The 23,564-nt window shown below is 42.5% G+C and overlaps 2 protein-coding genes across 5 annotated transcripts in view; one reads left to right on the forward strand and one right to left on the reverse strand.

The window, feature by feature from the left end:
* The window catches only part of LOC139993748 (uncharacterized), a 46,138-nt gene extending 39,325 nt beyond the window's left edge, over positions 1 to 6,813 (reverse strand). For 2 of the 3 annotated variants that reach the window (XR_011801452.1, XM_072015754.1), the window contains exon 1: positions 6,343 to 6,813. The gene's annotated coding sequence lies outside the window, so the exon portion shown is untranslated. Of the gene's footprint in view, positions 1 to 6,315 lie in introns of all 3 variants that reach the window. The other variant, XM_072015755.1, reaches the window with a different exon arrangement.
* LOC139993754 (uncharacterized) overlaps positions 1 to 23,564 on the forward strand; it is a 253,487-nt gene that overhangs the window by 125,746 nt on the left and 104,177 nt on the right. Inside the window, exon 3 of one of the 2 annotated variants that reach the window (XM_072015766.1) lies at positions 20,125 to 20,177. The exons of the other annotated variant lie outside the window; for it this stretch is intronic. Coding sequence (XP_071871867.1) covers positions 20,125 to 20,177 — 53 coding nt within the window. The remainder of the gene's footprint in view (positions 1 to 20,124; positions 20,178 to 23,564) is intronic. 2 annotated transcript variants of the gene reach the window in all.

Raw genomic sequence — 23,564 nt, forward strand, 5'->3', positions numbered from 1 at the left:
ATACTCTGATATCTTCGAATCGGACGATGCCACGGATGTGTAAGGTTTTTCCGCGTGTATCGCTTCGGCGCATATCGTTCTATCGGTTTTCCCGTCTTTCGAAAATCCTTCGTCTATCGGCGTTTTATCGGATCTACGTAATAGCGAATGAACCTTTTCAATGGGACGAAGTTTTCGATTTATCGAGAGGCGAAAGCTGTGGAATTATTTATAATTCAAGATAAATACGAGCGTTGAAAATTCGAAGCGATTCTTCTTTTAAAGTAAGTAGAGTAGGTATCTCTATTTTCGCAATCCGAGGTGATTGATGGGATCCTAGAAAGATGTAGGTTGATTTTTGATCCAGTTAATGACACGATAATTTGATTACAAAATTGGATCGAGAACAAGTTAATAACGATCCACTTTCTTTCCGATGAATGACGTCGGGACACATGCGACTGTGTAAAATTTATAACTCGAATCACTGTCGGTGATTAGCGGGACGCCAATTTACATGGGTGTTCGGAGCGCTGTCGTTGACTTCTTGCTCCATATGGTACTTCATCGACGCGTTTATGGAACTGGAATAATATCGAAATAACGACGACTACTTTCATCGCGCGGTGGATGATTGATTACACGAACTTTGCAACTCAAGATGATCAAATTACGTAGCGAACGAAATGCTGCTTTCAATGGGAACTCAAACTATAACGCCGTTTTTATTACGCACGACTACTCACAGATGCGTCCGCGATGTTGCGGCAATGAAAGATTGGAAATTATTATCGTTGTTGTGGAAAGTACGCGAAGAATATATTCGCGAGTCACTTTACAAGAAAATAGTATTTGTGGGAGAAAGAAAGAGGCCGTCGATTAATAGCGAAAGTTTTGGACATCGTAGAAGAGCGACCGCAAACGCTCCGCCGACGTCTACCGACATAATTATAAAGTTACATTAACAAAAACCTGACGACAATTGCAATTTCTTTGGTCCAGAAAAACCATACAAATTGCCCCGCCTAGTTAGCAGTCGCTTATGACAAATGAGATTTTTGCATTCGATGACTCGATAATTTACCGTGTCAGTTTAAATCATACCGTTATAAATCAACCCCCGAGTTTCTTGTTACTTGTTATTTGATGCTCGTCGCGCGATATTTTATCGCGGGCTTGACGCGAACACAACTTGTGGAAAGATGCGCTTTTAATCGGCAACGGATCAACGACGAGACGATATTTTCAAAATTGCTTGTATTATATTTTTGTTCTTTTTTTTTTTTTTTTGTGCTAAATCATGATACCTATATGATAATTATGACATATCGTAGTATAATAAATGCTAGTAATTCATTCTGTCAACCAGTTTTCCAAACTTTTCAATGGCAACGTTATTAATCTTGCGACTTATTTTATATTTTCCATTGAAAATCTTACACGTATATTATTCTGATAAAAATTATAGTGCCTTAATTCGCTGTCGACGTATCGTATAATATCTCGCATAATCATGACGCAAAACGACGTCGAAAAATTCCGCAAAATGAAATTCCACGAACATTGATCTATTAATGTTGGACTCATTTCGGACGTCTCGTGTTTTCTTAAAACACGTGAAAAACTACACCATACAGTGCAATCCATCGCAGAATCGAGATCCACCAACAGAGAAATCAACTTCTTTCCCCGGCTCGTCAAATTTTATCATCCGTTAATTGATCCAAATTAGGTTGAAATAATTACTTCGATCGAGCCAATTTAAATTCCCTTCGATCATGTCTCGGGATACGCAAAAACGCAGTTTCTCTTAGGTGACTTGCACCTGTACCATTCTTCAGCCTTGCGCGCGCGTTCACGGCAACATTGCACTCACATCGCATACGAATGACAAGAATTAATATTCCAGCTGTGTAAGATATGATGTGCAGAGACCCCGGGCATTATCCATGGTTCCGGTCATGAATACGCATGAGCAAGCACTTTTTTCTCTTCCTTTTTCCCTGAAACCCACGAGACAATCTGCCACCGTCTTTGATCCTTTCGATTATTTGCTTCCAAGTTACTGTAATCGCCGCGTAATGGACGTTTAATTGCTCGTGACGAAAGAAATTACGATAAGCTCGAGCGCTGTGGAAATTTCACGATATTTTAAAATATCGATGGCGAAAGTGACGATTATCGAGATTGCTATATTATCCCGTTGATAACCTCTGCTGTTATTTATAAAGGGTTTAAAAACTAGGTGGCTCTTTGTATAATTTGAGTTTGATATTTTCGTTGCAAGTATCGAGAGACCGTAGTTGACTCGTACCTTTATTTAAATTTTATCGTGTCGTAATGACAAGGATATGAAGACTTATGGTTAAAAGTGCGTGCTTTATTCCGCTCGTTTCGTGATTCAGTATGCCTGCCGTGTTCGGTCAAACGTTTTGTATTCCGCCACGGGAAATAGCTTCTGCCCCCGCATACGCGATCCTCTGTTTTAAAATGTTTGATTAAATTTATTTTTTCCTTCATGAATTTTATCATGTTCCAACTTGCAAATCTTCGTTTCTAGTATAACACGGTGCACTTTTTTATCGTCGAGGAAACTTCCATCCCTCGAATCTACACCGTGCACGAACGTAAAATCACGACCGTGATATCCTTGTACGCAAATATTTCTTGGGCTTTACCGTCCGACAAATTGCAAGAAGATCGAAGTGGCCATTTTCAACGTCCCTCGGCTGAATTCCAAAGTTACGATTCCTTAAGGTACGAGAGATGGCCCAAAGGTCAAAGTGGCAGCGTGCTCTCGATCTCCGTTCGGAGAAACAGGGGCTGCCGGTTGTCCTCGACAAGCAAAACTTTCGAAACGCTTTCTTTCGTTCGCGAAGCCGTCCGGGCCGCGCGCCATTTCACTTTCGAACGCGTTCCTTTTTTGGTATCGGCCGGGACCGGTGTAATCAAACGGTGTTTGTCATCTGTAACACGCGTAATCGCCGGTACGCGTCGCTTCATTGGGTAAAATTGCCGTGAAGCGCCAACCAGATTAATTACAAGAGGAGGTTCGTTACGCCGATAATTAAAACTCTCGCTATCGATTTGCAGTGGCGGTAACGTTTTTCGTTTTGCGTCACGGTTCTCGCGTTATATGCCTTCACAGCTTAAAGTTAAACATCGGATCGCTTGTACAAAAATCGAGCAATCCCTAAGAAAAATTCTTCTCAACTTTTTGTCCGTTTCTAAAAGAGTAAAAAACGTACTCTGTTAGAAAAATATATACGTGGAATATAAAACTGCAATTACATTTACGGGTATTACGATACAGGTCCATAGCTTTGTCAACTTGCACGCGTCATGCTATTGTACTTTTGTAGGTCTCCCTCCTTATTCTACCCTTTGTCAGGCAACGCTTCGTGCGATATTATTAACCTTTTTTCCACCTCGAACAATCTTCTTAGAAAGAAGGTCTACGTAGGCTACTTAGCTAACTCGGGCGGAGAATCAACGTAGTTCCAGTACAGCGTTTTATACACACGTTTGTCTTACTATCTCACAGTGACTGTATCACGCCAACACCTATTTTCCTCCTACATTGTTAATTATATTTAATTTGTTAATAAGTAAAAAATAGCCCACGAAAAGAATCCAACGACGAAGCACGAACGGAACACGCGACGAAGGAGGACGTGGATGGAAAAGAGGCTTTCCGTAGCGAGCGCATAATGGATCGAGGCAAGTGAAAGTCCCAGATTTAGCAATTTGCCCATTAGCGGTGCACGCCGACCTGGAAACGCTCGATGCTTTCCGCGTGACGGTATTCCGCCGCGTCCCTGACGTAATTCCACTCGGTGCACGCCGCACGCGTCCGCGAGCGGTTCTACGCGCGAAACGCTCCAACGAATTTAATTAAGAGCATACAGGAAAGTCGGCAGCGTGCATCGTGCAGCGTCTTACTTTCTTACGAGTCGCAGTTGTAATTAACGAGCTTGCTCGCGCTCAGACAGCGAGAGAAGAGAAAGAAAAAAAAAATACTGTACGGTTATTTTTAGAGGCGGACCATCTGAATTTATGATCGCGATGCGTTTGGCATTGTGCAACAGAGTTCCGTGAGAACGAAACCACCGCCGCGATTGCGGCCTTTTAGCGCGTTTACCCGTCCTTTCCATCGCGATTCACCGCCAGTTTGCTCGATATCTCGACTAGTTTTTCTAATGTCTTTCGTTTCCATCGGCATTTCTTACGTTGACATTGAAATTAAAATATCGCGTAATTTTATTACTTCGAATCTTCGTCCTTTTCTCTTTCCTCTTTTTCTGTACGCGAGAGCGCGATCGTATCGATTAATCAAATCATTTTAAATTATAAACTATTTAATCATGGACCAGATTGTCTCGTAACTATGGAAATTCTCTTCTCTGTGAAATCGATATTGGAATCGCCGTCAGAGTATTTCGGCAATCGATGAAACCTTCGTGCTATCTGAGATTTTAAGAATCGGAGGAAGCGAAAGAAATCGAGTTCGAACTCGGTTATGCTTAAATCGGATCTGACGGCGGCGAATTTCTTCCGTGTAAGAATTCAGGTTATTAGAATGTAATTAGCATAGATAGCGATCGGCATTATGAAGTACCCAGCGTGTGTAAAGTATAAGTAGCCACTTTACTGATTTAAAAGCGCTAGTTTTCTCGATGGAAATCTTTCTTCGACTCGAAGGGGGAATATATACGACTAACGAAGGGAAGATCATGAAAATGTTTGATTATACCTGTTCTAATATGCCCTCTTCTAATAACATTGCATCTATGCAGATCTTTACGCACGCATCTTTCTATAAAAAGTTGAAAAAAAATTATCGTAAGAAATTATCAAACGTTTACATTAATCGCACACATCCACAACCAGGTTGCTTCGCATTTTCGCTTCAATTCATCAAAACTCGTTCGTCTTGCGTTTTTCCTCCGTTTCTGTTTCCTTTAACTTTCCTTATAAGACTACGATCGAACGTAAATATTAAGAAACATGGCATACTTCATCAGAGACAAACTATAGAACGAACAAATCGGTAGAAAATCGTTTATACGTCGGAAACTATTAATTCTAAATTCGTTGAACATCGAGATGGAGCGATTTATACAAATAGAATTCTTGGTGAGTTTATAGATCAACGTTTAAGCAGTTAACAATCCGTCATTCGCATAATGTTGCTAAAAAGGAATACCACGTCCATCGGTTCGGTAGAATTTTTATCGCTGGAACGATCGTGTTCTTTCTCGAACTACCCGAGACTCGCTTCGCAGCACTAGAAAATTCCAAATAAACTCGTCAACAGGCTTTGATTAAGTGTTATCCTTATAAAAGTGCAAACTTCGCTGCGCAAGCGTTTCTCATAGAAGACGAGTTAACTCGTTCTGGTTGGTTGAGAAGTTAAAAGCCGTCGTGCAACATTTTTGCCGTCGTATAAATATACACATAGTGCTGCTTGTTTACTTTTCTTTGGCAAACCACAGTAGCTAATTCTTTTTTTACCAAGTATCCTCCGTCATAATGCGAATACCTTCGATAATTTTTCTCATTTACACTGATTAATATTGCATCTTTATGTTTTCCTCCTCGAAGTTCAAGTCCTTCCATGTCATATTTCAATCGTATTTATCAATATCGAATGACAGATTGAAAATCGCGGCGGTAAAAAGCATAGACCGTTCGAATTAATATTATCGATGAAATTTTATAAATCGCAAGTTCCCACATTATAGAAGATCGCAAGTCGCACCATTTCTGTATCGTACTGTCACCAATTTTCTTCATAAGCCACACTAATCTTTCGCGGCCATAAATTCCACCGTGATTCGGTGACCATGAGCTCGTAATCTTTTCTCACCTAGTTACACCACACGATCCTTCTAGTTCCGATTTTCATACGCCAGCCATGAGAATAATAATAATAAAAAAAAAAAAAAAAAAAACGTTCTCACGACCGCAAGAGCAACACTAACTTGCTCTCGGCCAATGTTTTATGTACCTCGATTCATGTCTATTATGTATTCTATCGTGAAGCGATATCAATTCGTCCATAGATTGGTTGCACGGCGAAACAACACGAGTTGTGAAACAACACAGCGGTCGATCGATTCCGTAGCTTACCGAGGCGGATACCAAATACCATCTTTCCCATCTAATTCCCATCGGAATCGACAGGCTCGTTTGGATATTGGTACACCGCGGTAGTAAAACGATCTCCTTGCATCACGTCGAAAAAAGGAGCGAACAAGGAAGCCAAAAAGAAAGAAAGAAAACGAAAAAAGAAAAATATAAGGAGAGAGGAGAAACGAAAAAAAGTACTGGCACCTGCGTTGGGTAGCACGGCGTACGCACCTTTCTCACTCGGGTCTCGGTCGATTCGAAAACGATATCTGCAGGTCCTTGAGATCCGGTAAACGCGTGGTATCTCTCAGGAGCCACGAGATCGAACATAGGCCCGGATCGTAGCACGCACGCGGTTCACCTGCACCATGGAACTCGCGACGAGAACGAGCATGGCCACGAACGAAAACGATCGAGCTTTCGATCGAAAACTTTCACCTGGACAGGTATCACCGACGATCCTGCTTCGCCTCTGTCCTTCGAATCGACGAGACCGGCCAACGATCGATACCGATCGATCAACGATCGACGATCGACGACAAACTGAACGGACGATCGGTCGACTTCTCGAAGGATCGGGCGGCAGGAAGAGGGACGCGGCGGCGCGATCGATCCATCGATCGATCGAGGCTTGGAGGCGCGACGTGGAGCGGCCCGACGCTCCGGACGAGATCGTGCGACTAAAGCTCGCGCGCGTTCCGCGAGGACGCGCCGCGGACCGACCGACCGACCGAGCCACCGTACCCCCACCTTCCAACTTTGCTTTAAATAAACTGTATCGCGCAGACTCGGGGGCACACCGGCCGACTCCCGAGGATCTCCGCCGCCGCTGCCGCCGCCGCCGCCGCCGCCTTTTCTCTACACACTCCCTTTCTATTCGACTGGCTTTCGGTCCTGCCTTCTTTTTTCCGCGGCTTTAACTAGCCCGTTTCCGGTTCCGTGCCAGATTTCCCGCTGCGCGACCCTTCTCTTCATGCTCTTCCAACCGATTTTCCTCTCGCTTCGACACGGTCTTAAGCATGCGTGCTTTTCTATCGCGCCACGCGATTAATGTGAAATTCTAATAGGCGGGCAATCGCTTCGCGGTGTACCGCGTTGCGTAACACGTTGATTCCGACCGCTTTTAAGGCATCTTCGTGTATTCCCATGAAGCTAAGGAGAAACGTGGTTTACGGTATACATAGACGAGAAGAACATTATTTAAAGATATTAATTTAAGAATTAATATAATCTTCGATTCTCGTATTACGAAAGGCACAGTTTGAACAATTCCGACTCATATTTCGCGTTTGATTAGGCTTAGGGTTAGGGTCAAGTTAATTAAAATACCATTAAAAGCCGATTCCTTGGAAGCTTCGAACACGCTTCGAAGCTATCGATGCGCACCAATACTTTAATATCTATGCGAAATTCCTCGATCATCTACAGGGATAAGTATTCAACGTTAGCTCGATTATCGCCGAATCGATGTCGACTACCACGGTTTAATTGCAGCGTTCGCGGTCTAATAAACAACCGTGTATTATATAACCTATCCGTGTAATTAACACAGATTACTGCATCGTATTAATTTAGGATTTCGCGATGTAACCGAGAAAACTGTAACGCGTTTGTATAGCTCGCATAAATTCCTCGAGTTTAAAGCAACGGGGCGATCATTTAAATATGTTTCGCTGGATGGCGCGGCATAAATTATCGATTCCATTAATTCTCGTCGCGTATGTTTTCTAATTTCGAAAAAATTAGACGAGCGAACAAGTGGCGATCTTCATTGAGCGACGAAGGCCATCGGATCATTTTGTCCTTGGGCGATGATGCGTTCTGTAACACTTCGAGCGTGTTGTAAAACGATTGACTTATTAATAATAATTCGATTTGACTAGTCGTCGTATTTTCCATTCCGTTGGAAAATCTATTTATGGGCTTCTGCCAAGATCATCAAATCCAATTAGAGTCTAATTGACTGCAATTTCATTAAAAAAGGATTCCTTTGCATGTGTAATTACGGTATTATAATTCCACGCGTTACTTCTGTAATTAAATTCGAGGAAAAGTCGTGGAAGAAATATTTTCTTAGGCGGTTTTGGTATGTCATTCTTCGTGTGAACCAGCTCGTTACTTTCTAGGTTCTCTTTCCTGCGTATATATACTTTAACGTAGAATCTGTTTTTTATCGTTTTTATGAATTTAAAGGAGAATAAAAATTTTGTTTCCAAATTTAGCTTCAGACGTAAAATAAGCTTCTGGCTTGCTTGTTCGCTGTTACAATTACCGCGTGATTTACGTTTGATAATTTTTTAATGATCGAGTTACGTGGATCCATCCTTTACGTTATTTATCCACGATTGTGCAACAGTTTCTCAGAGATCGTCGTTACGTTTCGTTTTGAAAAATTTGAAAAGAACGAGGAAGTAATAATTCCATGAAACTGATTATACAATCATGCAAAGAGAAATATATACATACTAAACCGAGTAAGAAACGTTTTGCCAGTAAAAACAGGTATTCCGTGAGAAAGACCTTGCACGCGTTCTTACATTTCTGTTCGTTTATAACGAGATTTGCAAAAAAAAATTACGCAAAGGACGTGCAGGTTTTTTTTTTTTGCTATTTTACTGTAATTTTTCTTTAGAATACGCTTGTTCTTGACTTCTGCGTTAGTCATAGTAACAGTAGTCGTTACTTGAAACCATTCGAAGGCAACCAGCAGATTCATCGAATACACATCCTGCCAAGTTTTGTGATCTTTCAAATATTTTCAATACTCTTTTTCGATATTTTCTTTGACACCGATATTTTCCATTCCATAGAAGAACCGTATTCTTTCCTCGATATCCCCTTTTCCTTCCGCGTTTCTTTCACTATGTTTGCTCTAACGCGATTCAAATTATTCAACTTTTTACTCTACTATACTTGTACCATAGTTACTTTTCTATAATTTCATTTTGATTTAATCGCGTTGCTACATATATGATTTCAGCTGCACTTCTAAACTATTCATAAATCCTGTTCACCAGATGCTGCTCGAACATATGGTGTGCTACTTTTCTGAATTCCCGAGGAACCGCTATACAACGCGATTCTCTGCGACATTGACCTCCGTACCCCGTTCATAGGATCGCAATATCCGTTTACGTTTTCAAGATCGTCTTTAACCTTCGCTATGTCTATACGAACAATTAACACGAATTTACCGATGATTACTCCTTAACCTCCAACACATCACAGGATGTCGTCGATCTTCGGACGAATCGCTACCTTCTACGCTACTCTATACTTAACGGAGAAAGTATTGGTTTTGCGCGTGAAATTTTTAGCTGACGATTTTTTGCCTAGTTCGTAACTTACAGTTATCGACATCGTTTCGGCTTTATTTTTTTTTTTTTTTCTTTTTTTTTTTTCTGTAATAGTTAATTTCGATCACGTAACGTTCAAATTTAACAGAGACTGGATTTGTCAACTAGATCTTCAACCGCTCTATGTAAATATGAATATGAATAGCCAAAATATCTTCCACGTTTGATATTTGAATAACGTTAGACACGCGTTACGCAATGTTAAGCACGTTACGCAACGTAAATTCAATCGTGAAACTTTGCTAACTACGATCTTTCATAGGAAAATAATACATTCGCTGTTATAATACGCAGGATGCTTCGATAGATCGTTGCCAAACTGATACAGCATGTCGATCGGATGAAAAACTCTGGTGGATGAAAAAAGTACAAACGAACACAAGTCTAAAAATGATTTATTGAAGACGTACAAGGAGCAAAGGAGAACCATCCGTTAAGTACTGTTGTAAATGCTTCTCCATTTCATAGCTACATTATAGTTACTGATTGATGAGTAAATAACTACATATCATCGCTGTCAATTATTGGCTTACTTGACCTTACGAAGCCTTAATAATTTATTCTTACGAGGTAAAAAATTCTATTTTTATCGTAGAAAATAGAATTGATTCTCTGTGTGTATTTGATAGCCGGTAGAATAAACATATAACGATTCTTACTCGTTGAATCGCGCGGTTCTTTAATTTTGAAAGATCGTCTCTCAATAGTAATCATAATAAAAGATAAATTAGAAGATTGAAATGTTTCGTAATAATCAATGTTCGGTAAAATAATTAATCACACGTCGGTTTGAAATATTTTAAATATTCATTAGGTATCAAAATTTGTCTTCGAGCTCGTCCGATCAAGATTTAGATGAACAATAATGCCTGAGCATAGCCCGGTCGTGATAGCAAAAACAGGTACCGTTAGCGGATTATTAATATTCATGATGTCAGCGATACGCTCGGGCATTGCGATACAAGGTTTCCTTGTACCCTATTCATCGAACGTGCCTGTTTCTCGGAAAAACGAGCAACTGCGTATCGGTATGCAAGCAATAATGCAACACGATTGATCGTTGTGCAACGTTGCACCGCTACCGATACTGTTTCTATGGTGTATTAACGTTGGTCGATGCGAAACTCGGCTCGTTCGCCAGTTGATCACCAATGGCCAGGATTCTGAAATTTATTTTTACCTGTCGTTGCATCGAGAAAAACTAAATTATAGGAGACACTGTACGTACGCAATAACAGCGTAGATTCAGCGACGAAGAAAAATCGTAAAGTTTGCGTGGTTATCGTGGCATATTCAGAAAAATTATTCGAGCAACGATAAAAATCTCACTGTACAAAAAGCACCGTAAAATCTATAGATTCCATCGCTCAACTATCGTTAACTATATTATCCTCTAACTTAATTAGAACTAACAGCATAGTTTAACATCTTCTGCTTCCTCTGCGTCTCTTCCTTTCGTCCAACCTGCCAATAACTCAGCCAACTAGAATGTGTTTTTTCATCTACTTTTCTTGCCTCGACTTCTGAAAGGAAAGAAAAAATTCGCAAGAAATCACACGGTATACTCCCTTTCGTCGCTTCCTCCTTCGAATTCCCCCTTGATTATTTGCCCCCTTGTACAAACACACTCGCGTATACGCGCATATCGTCCATTACGGTGTCGAAAACGCTTTCACGTCCCGACACCTGCTAATTACTCCGGAACGCGGAGAATATTGATGGCAGTGTTTAGACGAGAAATTGTTACTTGGCCGTCATTGTCCCCGTAATTACCGGTCGCGGAATGATTATTGACTTGCCACAACGCTGATTACAACGACGAGCAGCGGCTCTGTTCATTGTAGGCTGGAGACGCGCCGCGCCGGCCTATTAATACGTTTCTCTTCTCTTCGAAGCGTGTTGACCGAGGTCATGGATGGAACAGAGAGAACATCAGCGCCCCTATACCGTGCATCTTCGTTTTGAATTATGCCTCATTGTGCCTCGTCTGGAATCGCGACTGGCATTGTGCTAAGGATACGTGGACGTGATTGTTTGCCTTTGACTCGAGTCACACCCTGCTAAGCATTTTTTTTTGCATATTCTCTCTGTTTCTTCGCTTCTTTCCTTTTTTCCTGTTTTCTCGGCTGTCTTTCAACGAAGAAACGCATTTGCCAGATACTTTATCGCTGGCGTTATCCCCCGTGATAGATTCGACGAACGCCCCGTGATTATACGCATTGTCCGGTTATGTTGTTTCGTCACGTTGTTGTTTTAGAGTGGTTGATCGACAAAGAGAGTGGGATAGTAGTCGATGCCAAGTATACTTGCCTTGATTTTTCTTTCGGTCGTTGTCGATGTAGGATCGTCCAGCTCTGGTTCTTTCGTTGTCCGTAGCAGGTTTGTTTAGAGGTTTCGAAGCGAATCGTTCGAATAAAGACGATAGTCCCGATATTTTTTCACGTTATTTTAAATCTTCTCTCTTCTTTCTTCGCGTTATCGTCGAAAACGCTTGGAATACTCGGAGAAGCTTTTAACTCGGACTAAGCCCCACGGCCTCGTCGCCACTGATCTCCGGCTCACTCACGTCGATCGCCTGCAGAATCACATCGCATTAATTACCATACGCATGCCGTGTTGCGTGGTCGTTTTACCTGGTCGTTCGAGTGAAAGTTTCCGCGAATCTCTAATCTTGCGCGGCGCGGATCGTCGAGAAACGGCGTTAATCATCGACGATTCACGTCCGGTTGAACGTGCTAATGCGGACGTTATCAAAGCGTGTTAACTTGCGTGACATCCTGAGCGACGGAGCTGCCTGTCGGTTTTTCCGCGCCGCTCAAAGGGACGAGTGTCATCAAACATGCCGTACGTATTCCCCGGGTTTGTACACCGCTCACGAGTCTAGTAAGTACGCGAGTACATGCGTGTACTCTCGCACTCGCTCTCGCATACACGCGTGAACTGGCCTTAACCCAGTGGTTCTCCGTCGTTGCTTCGATAGAATTCTTCGTCTCCAATCGTTCTGTCATCGAAGAAAAATGTCTACGTAGTATCGGCATCGTTTTCCATGGAATGAAATTGATCCGAGGAAAAATGAAAAGGACGTTCTGCGTGGAAACAGACTTAAGTATATGGAAAAAATATTATCACCTCTCAATTTGTTATTGAAACGATCGACGTTAAATTATTGCGAAGATTTCATTAAGACAGGAAGATAAGTTTTATCGAATAGCAGGAATATTCGCTTAATAGACGAAGTTTAGATATCGCGACGGATAGGGAAAAGATTGAGAACCGTCGCGTCAGTTCCCTGCTTAATCATTTTCTCCAAAGAAACATTCAATGTCAGTTTAATCGCGCGCTCTTGACAAACTTCCATTAGATAAAAAGTAAGAATGAAATAAAAGAAGTAATTATTATTCACCGGTCGGAATCGTACAGCGCATCTATAGGTTGGAAGCTCGATACGTAATCATCCTCTGGTAAAATTTCATATATCTTCGAACCATATCTTGCATCGTCCGCGAATAAACAACGTTATCAATAAACCATTGATTTATAAATTTAGCGAAACGTATCTTCTCGAAATAATTTCACAACTTAATCGCTTCTATCAACTAACCAGCCGTCAAACAGCCAGGAATAATGATTTTATTCAACCGTGGGTCAATATATTTCTCGAGGAGAGCGTAGCGTAGCCATTGCTGGCACACGGAAGCATATCGTCTATCGCTGCAAGACGGATGACCTTCCGAAGGTCAGCGCCTTTGCTCTTCAACGTCGCTGGAGTTGCACGCAAAACTATTCCGTCGATAATCCTGTACGTGTAACAAATTGAATGCATTTAATTAAGTTTCGGTTGGAATGGCAGCTTCGGTAGAATAATATAAGGTACGAACGCAGTAATGCAAATAATTAACAACTGTTGAGGATACAGGCCTTTATTAATGCGCCTCGAGTTCGTGCGAGCGTAGAGCGAAACACCATCGAAGCGTTTTCCTTCTTTTTCCTTAACGAACAGAACGAGCCCGAGGGAAGTTGTAAAAAAGAAGTTGCATCTTTAAGATCGAATTTTTCTCCTACGGATATCCATCCCTGTAAAAATAGAATTATGGATCTTCGTGCCATTTCGCGTACTATCCGCATCGCTAACTCCGGTTACAGTTATCAAAAATCACCGAAACGATCGATCGAAATCTACTTGTCAATCGACGATTTTAAAAGTTTCGCTTAGTCCGAAGGATGACCAGTCATAATTCTTCGCCAAGGGGATATCGATCCTGCCAGCTAACGACGTGTCATTCAGCGACAAGATCCCACGATCCTGATGCTTACGTAAATAATTGCCGTTCCAGTTCGCGTTTGTTTGTACGTCGCATTTGCACGCTTAAGCTTGATTGCATCGTGGTTGACGCGACGTTGCGGCACGCAGTCCTCCTCCATGTTAAGAGGCAATCCCGTCCAGAAGTGGTACTGCCGACCTTGTTTTGCAACAATGTTATGGATGTACCACACGTTGCACGAGGAATGCGCGATGTTAAACAGACGATGGTAATAATTTCTATGGCGCTTTACAATTTACAAACGCGAACCGAGACGCGCGAAACTTTTATTTCCTTGGATCGCAATTTGTTTTACCAGGCACAGAATTTAGCGAGCGTGTATGTTAGAGAGTAGTCCTTTTCGGATTATACGAAATAGTTTGAATAATTTGAAAAATACAGCCTCGATGATAGATACTTCTTTTCTAAACTTCGGAACAGTTTCTAACCGACGTGCGAAATAAGATTGTCAGATTTACAAAATAAATATTTTAGATGTAATTATCGCGTTCAACGCGCGATACAGCTTTGACGCTTTAATAGCAGCAACGGCAACATCACCGGTCAACACTCGCATTCCACGTCAACCGAACCGCCATGCTATCTGTCGGTGAAACACGCGTTGACTCTCAATCAGCGGTCCCCGGTGGAAAAAAGATCGATTGGGACGCGTCACGGAGGTCATTAATCGGTCTATAAATAATCATGAATCTCTGTAAAGGGAAGCGGCTTAATGAAAATGTCAATGATGCCGCAAAAACGGAACTCGCGTTCTGCCACGGAACAACGTCATTCAGCGGTCGCACGCGGTCGCGATCGATCGGGACACGGGCGCGGTTTCTTGCCCGATTGCACGCTCTTTTTCACGGCGTTGATTTGCGCGCTGGGCATTATTCGTCATCGTGGACACCTCGCTTGACCGCACCACGGCCAAAAAAGCGAGCCATACCGCGTTTCGCCACCGGGGACGCATCGAATCGCGGTTTCGACGCTTATTTCCGCTTTGTCTCCGAGTCCAAACTTTTTCCGCCGCGATATTACCTCGCTCTTGTCCCGTTTTATCTTTGCTTTTTCCCTCCCGTCCTTATTTCTCCCCCTTTTTTTTCCCACTTTCCTCTGCTCTTTCCTTTTGGGCATCGTTTTACTGCCTGTTTGACCTGTATAAATGAATTGAAAGCGTGGGTCTCGTTGCCTTGCCTTCTTTGGTTCGTTGTGGTTTACGATGTTTTTCACGTTACCATCGAATATATATTGGGAGTTTGATTCGTCTGATTTTTTTTGGGGTGGAACGTCAGGTATTTCGCGGAAAGACGAAACGATCGTTCCCGGTTACTTTGGATTTCCTTTGCTTTATAAAATCCTACGCAACGTTGCCCGTGATGCGATCAAGTTGTTCTTGTTATTTTAATAACAATAATATCGCGAAATGTGGAATTTTACGATTTATCGATTAAGAATTTTCCACAGTGTCGTGTACATTTTATTCGATACAGTGTATAATTACAGGTATTTGTATAAACACTTGCCAATTTACTCGTAACAACGACGAGACAAGCGGGAAGCGAGTTATACTCGTAGCGGTACTTCTAGTTGCCGCCACCATGGGGTTTCTAGCGTGACAACGGAACCTCTGTTTCTTACAAGTCCCATATCCAATCATAGATCCATCAGAGTAAATCATTTCCTTATAACCTTTCCTAAACATACGCATTGCCTCTTAAAACATATCGCGATGCGTCTATAAAATAAAATTACCTTTCGAATATAGAACGACGTAATTTTCTCGTTTAACTTTTGATAGCAGCAAAATATCCGAATTAAGCAAATTATCGTTCTATCGTTGATACGTTAAATCGGTTTCCATTTCCTCCGATTATCGATTCGATCAAGAAATAGTTATCGAACGTACTAAAGAACGAATTTTACATAGACGTTCCTGATTTTCAGCCCATCATTTCCTGTAGGTACCTTACTCACGATGACCGACGATTCCTTCGCAAACAACGTCATTCCAGATCCAACTTTCTCATCGAATGCCAGAATATCGATTAACATAGTTGGAGAGCTCTGGCGAAAAAGGCAAGCTTTAGTGAGAAACAATCTCGCGTTCGAGATCTGGCTCGCGAAACGTAGAGACCGTCGCAAGAAGTAGAAGCCTCCCGGTGGTCTCCGTTTTTACGGTCTCGTACTGGTTCACCAGCTCCAACTTCGTTAGTCCAAGGCTGTAGGCGATGCGATGTATTTATTCCTAGCTCGTAAATTGCGCAACCCCTGCTGTAGCGTCGCGCCCCAGGTCCGATTATTAGTAATATTTAACAATGCAAATAGCGCTAGGTGGAAACCGCTGCCACCACCTGGTCGCCATTTAAGGGCGTCGCAACGGGCCGCGGTAACCCGCAGAAATTAACGCTTTGCAACGAATAAACGTCGAAAGACAAATTTACATTGGCCTTCGTGCGCGCGCGTTCGCTCTATTACACGCTTGCACTCGCCCGGTACTTTTACAAATATCGTCCACGGAGAGAGAAAAAGAGAGAGAGCGAAGCGAACATATACGCGGCCAACGAATACCAAATACGTGAGTCATCTGACAGTGTGGCTACTTTGTTTTCTGTCGTAACGCGCCCCGTAGCCTCGCAAAAAGCCTCTATCACGCTAATAAGTTACTCCAAAGTCACCTCTTTCGAGCAAAGTTTTCTCGACACGAGGATCGAAACGAGGCGAGGCTCTCGCCTACGTCAAACAACGACGATTTTTACTATCGTCGCTGGCTTTGAACGCGACAGGTCGAGTTTCACGCAAGGGGATGGTTTCGCGTTGTACGTTGCAAGTGGTCGAGTTGACGAACTTACGACGTTTGGTTCAAAAGATCTTTGCAACGTAAAGTTGAATTTTCGATAGATTGCGAAATGGTTTTCTCAGCTAACGATTCTCAGCAAATATCTCGTCTCGCGGCTGTCAGTAAGTTTAGAAATACGATTAATTGAGTTATACTATAAAAAAAGGAAGAGGTATGCAACGGTCCTCATTAATCTGTTTATTTAAAATCTCTTTGGAAAAAAGTTTTACGCAATTTATCTATTTCATTGATTTTTATAGCGAAGAAAAATACGCAGGAATAATTCGCGATACGATTCAACGTAGAACGTTTTAACATTCGTCATTCTTCATGGAGAAATCCTGGTGAGCGATGTTCGATAAATACGCACGCTGAAATTTCTTTTTGACATATTAGCGAGCATAAAACGATGCAATTAATTCTTTTCACTTACGGCCTGCCTAGCTGGACCAAGATAAATGTTCCAGAAAAGACATTGCACAACGGGTCTCGCGTGTATATGTACCGAATATTTCTTCGCGGATAGAACACACTAAATTTAAACTTTATTTTTCTATTTCGTTATGACGTTCGCTCGTTGGATAAAATATTTGGAACGGCTAACACCGTCTTAAGATATAAATAATATTAGCCTAAAGTCAGGAATACTTTTTGCGTCTTTATCGTTGTCGAAGAACAAATTTTCTTCGATTAGAAAATTCTTATTGCCTTGTAATTTTTGAAAGTCTCTAAGTAAAATTATGGTTGCGAAAGACGTAGCTGACACAGGAATACAAACGGCTTCGTACTGCCGTAGTTCCATCGTATCGAAAAACACTCTGTATAATAAAAATACAGGCGATACAAAGTCGCCTTGCTCCTCTTAACCATTCATAAATATTAAACTCTCAATTTCTCTTATAGTCATGTTCGCGCCATCTTGGGCTTGGAGAGCCGCGGTAAATTGTGCAACACGGCGATGATGCATCGGACGTACATCTGACCATGCATGTGCATGCACGCGGCCAATCTTTGATCATTTGCCATTTAAAATTTTAAACTGTTTTACACGGTGATCGAAGCTGTGCGAGTTTTCCTGAACGTTGCAAAGCCACTTCCTTCGATCATTATTTCCACACGCCTTGTATAAATCCTCGACACGCTAAACTTAATGAGTTAAACTTAACTAAAGTTGGAGATTTTCGCACGGAGAAAGTAATAGTAATTAAGAGATAAATATAAAGGTGTGTCGGTACATGTATATCGACCTATGCCATAAACGGTAATTACGAAAAGCGGAATCTAATAGAGTTTTAATATAGGCACTGTAAGAGGAAGAAAAAGAAGGCCGATATTATTACGGTACATAGGGATAATCACACAAATTTAATCAAAGTAATAATATGTTTACTGGAAGAAATACGATAAAACAAAGACGAAGAAAATGTTGAAAGCAAGAAGGTTTCTATTAAATAAATCGGGAAAAACTTTTTCTGATTATACGTCGAAAGCAGTGGGAAACGTGGGCTTCGTGTAAGACTAGATCTTTAACTGAAGAAGTAATGATGATCTACATCAGTCCGTACGTGAAACTGGTAGTTACTAAGAGTTTGCTATAGATTGGCTAGATGCTAGATATTTGTAGATATTAGTATCTTGTACAGGACCATTAATATTGATTAAAACTATAATTGGATAACTAGCTAGATTAGGTTATTAGCTTCGGCAGATTATAGCTGAAGTACTTTCAACAGATAGATTAACGATAGCTCATCTTTCATAACCTAGCATCTTGCAATTTAACATTTTACTATCTCTAATACCGCTTCGTATCTTTCCTTAATCACCCTAATTTTTCCATAGATTCTACCCGGTAATAACATTTAACAAACACCTACTGTGTACTCTGGTGTACCCTACGTTCGCTCTTTTTTCCCCCTTGCTCTTTAGTTAATTATATGCAAGCATATTTCACACCTCATCTATCTTCATTTGTTTCGGAAATCTTACCCTAATGCGCCTTACAGTTAGAATTAACTTCATTTAAGGGGCTCCTAGCGTTGCATAATCCGAGTAATTAATCAAAGTCTCGTAACATGAAAATCGGTGATCTCCGTTTATTCCGACGACACACGGGCCTCGATCGACCGACTCGCGTCGATTAAATCCACGTATCGAAACGCGAACTGTTGTCGTTACTCGAACGAGAAATCGCAACCAGCGGGAAGAATTAATGGACTCTTATTAAACATATAAATTCCAATTATACGAACTATTTGTTAATCGACGAGTTCAGATAAATGAACTTCCACCGTATTGCTTATTCATACGATAATACGGAGCGGATAATTGTTTTTCGGTTGGTTCCGTAATTGGTATCTCGCGGCAAGAATTTTAATTACCCTTTCTTCGAAAGATCGCGCGCGGCAAATGTTCCATTAACGAGCACTTGCTTCGTGGATTTTTCATAGGGGACGCGAACTTGCGACCGCAAAGCAACTCGGCTCTGTACAGTTATTCTGTCATTTCCGTGCGTTCGACGGATGCTCGAGGACGAGCGAATGTACCTCGGCCGATTACGCTTTACGAGCGAGTAACGAGCCTCCAGGCTCCTCCGTTGAACCTGAACTGGGTCACTTGGATTGTTCAGGCTGAAGGGAGACGGTGGATAACGAAGAGACCGTATTGAGAGACCACGGGCAAAGAAACGGCACGATGATTAAAATGAAATCGTTCGAACGAGCGTTACCGTGCGTAAGATTAACTGCATCCAGTGAGAAATTGGAAAATACAGCGTATCAGATAACGAAAGGAGGAAACAATAGCGGAAAGGAATAAAATACAGAAAGCTGGCAACCTTGGAACATAAAAATCAGGCATCGAGGAAAGAAGAAAAGGATAGATCCGCTGGGGAAGGTTTCGTGGACGATAAAAGCAGCGCGTGCTCGCGCTAGCGTGTGTGCGCGACCGGTGTCGATCCCGGTTAATATTACTACGGCATTGTTCGATGATTTTTTTTTCCGTCGAACGGAGATAATTCGAGGCATACCGGGTTTATGAGTGTATCGCGGGACAGCCAAGGAATGCCTCTAAATACCGGTTACAGGCCGGGCAATGCTTCCACGCGGCAAACTATTATTTCTGCTTGTGCACCGGTGGATGTAGGATTTGCCGTGCGCCGTGCCAGTCGGTCGTTCATTTGTATCTGTTGCAACGATTGCGCGCGCGTTCGCCACGTATATACGCGGCCACGAGGTGGCAGGATACGAGCAGATTTTTCACGATCGAAGCGTTTCCAGCATCGCATCGGCCACGATCGCACGCGAGCCGCGTATTACACGCGTTCTTGCGAATCGTTCGATTTAACACGCGTGGCCAACGTGGATCGCGTGGCTCAACCCTTTAGCCACGTAATTGCTTCAACAACGAAACACCAACGTTCCACCGGAATTCACCGTCGCGTCGGGCAAACGATCGGAACTCTTCGTTCGTCGGATCACGGTCGGATACGTACTTGCATGTTCTTTTTTTGTTCCAGACACGTTCTTTGTTGGCCGGCGAATTCGATGGAGTTAGGCGATGTCGTGACAGGTAAAGCCTACTTACAGATCTATAGACGTTATCTACCGATATGTACGCGGAAGCGAAATGCAGAAGATAGGAAATAGTTTGAATCTATTTTATAGAAAAAAAAAAAAAAAAGAACAAGGAAAAGGAATTAAAGTGAAAAGTAAAAAGAAAAGAAAGTCGACGAGATAGGACCAGGTTTACTGGTAAAAGTGTGAAATTGTCGGAGGATTTTAGCGATGTAATTTATGGTGAAATAGCGTAATAAGTTTATCCGCTGACGATTTGATTATGTCTACTGCGTTGACGATGGCTATTTGATGTTTATTTTCTGGTAATAACACGTTAGAATATCATCATCTGGTGCCATGAAATTTTTAATGTATGAGAAGTACATAGTCGTTGACGTACGCCGCGTATCTTTTACGACTCATATTTTACAAAGAAGCCCCCGTATGAGTATCATCGGACACTATAGTTAATATAACTCGGAAGAATGGCTTGTCGGAAGATTCAACAAACAAATTTTGACGTAATCTAAGTTACGTTGCTGAGTTACGCGAAGGCGGCAACAAGACCGCGATGTGTCGTAACTCTGATATTAGTGGACTATTAATTAGAGACTAATCGTTCAGGATCGACGCGAGCAACAAAAAGCTAGAAAGTCCAAATAATTACGTTAGCAGCGATAAATTGACTTCTATCTGGTACTTGGGCTCATCTATTTCCCGCGGAATAAACAAACAGAGAAAAAAGGCCGACAATTGCCTGACGTAAAGCGAGCAAGCTTTTTCCATGCGTCCATAAATTTCACTACTGTTAGAAACGAACGACTAGACGGACTGGTTTCTAAATTGCTCGCTCGACTTTCCTATGAATACACTCTCGACCAAGGAGAAAGCCAATGAACTAATGAATCGTCAAATCGATTTTCTCCTTTAACCAGCCTTGCTCATCCTTGATCCGATGCATCGTTGCTCAACCCTTTATCCGTTTCACTTGGATACGTATACGGAACCTGTACCGCTGCATCCTATTCCGCAAGTACCACCCCGACGATCGACCTTCGACCTTCGTTCGAACGAATCCATCGATCCTTACGGTCGATCGATATCTCGTGGGTAGCAAGGATAAAACGGGTACGAGTACGAGCACGAGCACGATGCACGAGCGTATAGTATTTGTCACAGCGGCGATCACACGGGCATCGACACTTTCGCAATGTGTTCCGCGTGCTCGGCGTATCTTGTGGCCAGAATACCGTGCAATCGCCGTTGATCGACGAAATGTATGTACACGATCGGCGTAGCGTACCGAGCCTCGGCTTTGTTACACCTTTGGCGAAGTCGCGAGCGCGCTCGCTAAATTACGCGTATCCGTGTCAAACGCGTCGTTAAAGATTATAAGCACGTCGGGTTACCGTAGAACGTGGAAAAACAGATGCAACGGTAGGGGAACCTGGTATCTGGTTCTTCGGCCGGTATAATACGTATTCTCGTGTTATAACGAAATTCCACTGTTCCTACGTTATATTTCAATTTATTGGAGTACGCTGTTTCTGCCATAAAAGCATCGGTACGCTATTGTATACAAACGTTTCACGTATACTTAGAATATCGCCGTTTCTAAGAAACCTTTCAACGTGCTCCCTGAAAAACCCGTTCATTCCGCGTGATTCGTGGGCGTGCGGACTCTCAGCCCCTATCACGCGATGTATCCACCAATCACGCGATAAACCCGTGAGAAAACATCCATCTCCTCTTTACTGTACGACCGTGCTTCATCCTCGTTCGAATCTAACCCAGCCCGTATATTGGCCCGTGAAAATCGATGCAGTCTAACCACAGTAATACGTATCGTTCGCCGATAAAAAAAATTACTCTGGCAAATGACGGTACGCCGACGGTAGCTTCTAGCCGGATAAACCTTTCCAGGATGATGCGCGCGTTTTGATTCGCGGCTAGCCTTCTAGACGGACGTTAACACCTCTTATCGTGCCGCATGGCTATGATAAATGGCTTACATAACAGTCGTAATGTAGCCTCTTTATTCTGTTAGCGAGAATCGTAATAAACGGCGGGGCCGATGCTTTGATCAACAATTATTGGCTCCCGGGGGAACGTTTCCCCGAATGCGGCTCCGCCGATAATACGTGCATTTGCGCAGCAACCATTCACCGTTCCGGGAGTCATCCGAGAAATTGAATCTTTATCGACCCCTCGCAGTTTGCGTCGTTTCGTTCCGTCTTCGAGCCGCGACGCGATGGAATTATTGCCGAGCACGCTAGTCGAAACGCGAGGTTCGCACCGTTTTACGACACGCTCGAACCGACTTCGAACTTGACAGGAGCTGTTTGCTGCTTCGTGCATCCGTTATGTTTACGATTATTTTTCGAAATTCAACGCTTCGTACGAAAATGCAAGCATACTGATTTCGATCGGTAAGCGAATAGCAATGTCTCTGTTTCGTTTCAACGCTAAAATAAAAGTGGTAGCGAAGGAAGCTCGAGAAGGAATTGGTTTTTTAACCGTTGTAAGGCAAACAGTCGCAAATATTTTTCTACCACCATTTATCGGAAAGACGATGGCAGATTTGCAGTCTGCGCGGACATTTTCAACGCGACAGGTGGAATCGTTGTCCGAGGAAAAGAAGGAAGGAGCAGCAGAGTCTCGTTATTCGGTAACCCGATTCTAAGGCAAGAATAACGCGCGAGTCATCGATTTACCGGTTAGCCCCGTGAACAATTTCGTGCACAGTTAACGCCCGTGGCTAGGGATTCAGCCTTCGGGGTTCGTGTATCGGCGTTCGGAGGCTCGCTGGTACGAGCTGCGCGTTCAAAGCATTTGTCGCAGTTATTCGAGCCGATGCGATGGTGCAATAACGGGGCGCACGATAGTAAATCCTGATTACTATTACTGATACGAGCGCAAAAAGCTGCCCGCTGGTAATGCATACACGTTCGCCACTGCGTAAGCGAGTTACACCTACACGCAAAGAACGTTGAATACATTTGAGACGCGTGTGTTTCACCACGGGCAGATAGAGAAGCCTTTTAACGAATGTTGGAAAGTTCATTGAACCCATTATCGCTTGCCTCTACCGAGCTAAGAATCCGAACAATCGTGGCTGACAGTCGGCTGGCTAGACAACAACGGTGTTACACTTAAGAGCTGCCATCGGATAAATAACTACGGAGATGTTCGAGTTGCTAATGGCTGTTGAGTGTATAGTGTGCATAGTGTTTTTCAGATCTTCTAATGTGCAGTAGTTTAGTTTCTTTTCTTCTTCGCCTTTTGTTTATGCTTTGCTCGGGTTAACTATTTACGGTGACTTCTGAGCTTTGAAAAGAAACGAAGGAACGACAAGTATCGGGTTGTTTCGAGCCTTGGTATTGCTCAAACGAAACGTTTA

This window comes from Bombus fervidus, chromosome 13 (genome assembly GCF_041682495.2).
Source record: "Bombus fervidus isolate BK054 chromosome 13, iyBomFerv1, whole genome shotgun sequence".
In the NCBI taxonomy this organism is placed as follows: domain Eukaryota; kingdom Metazoa; phylum Arthropoda; class Insecta; order Hymenoptera; family Apidae; genus Bombus; species Bombus fervidus.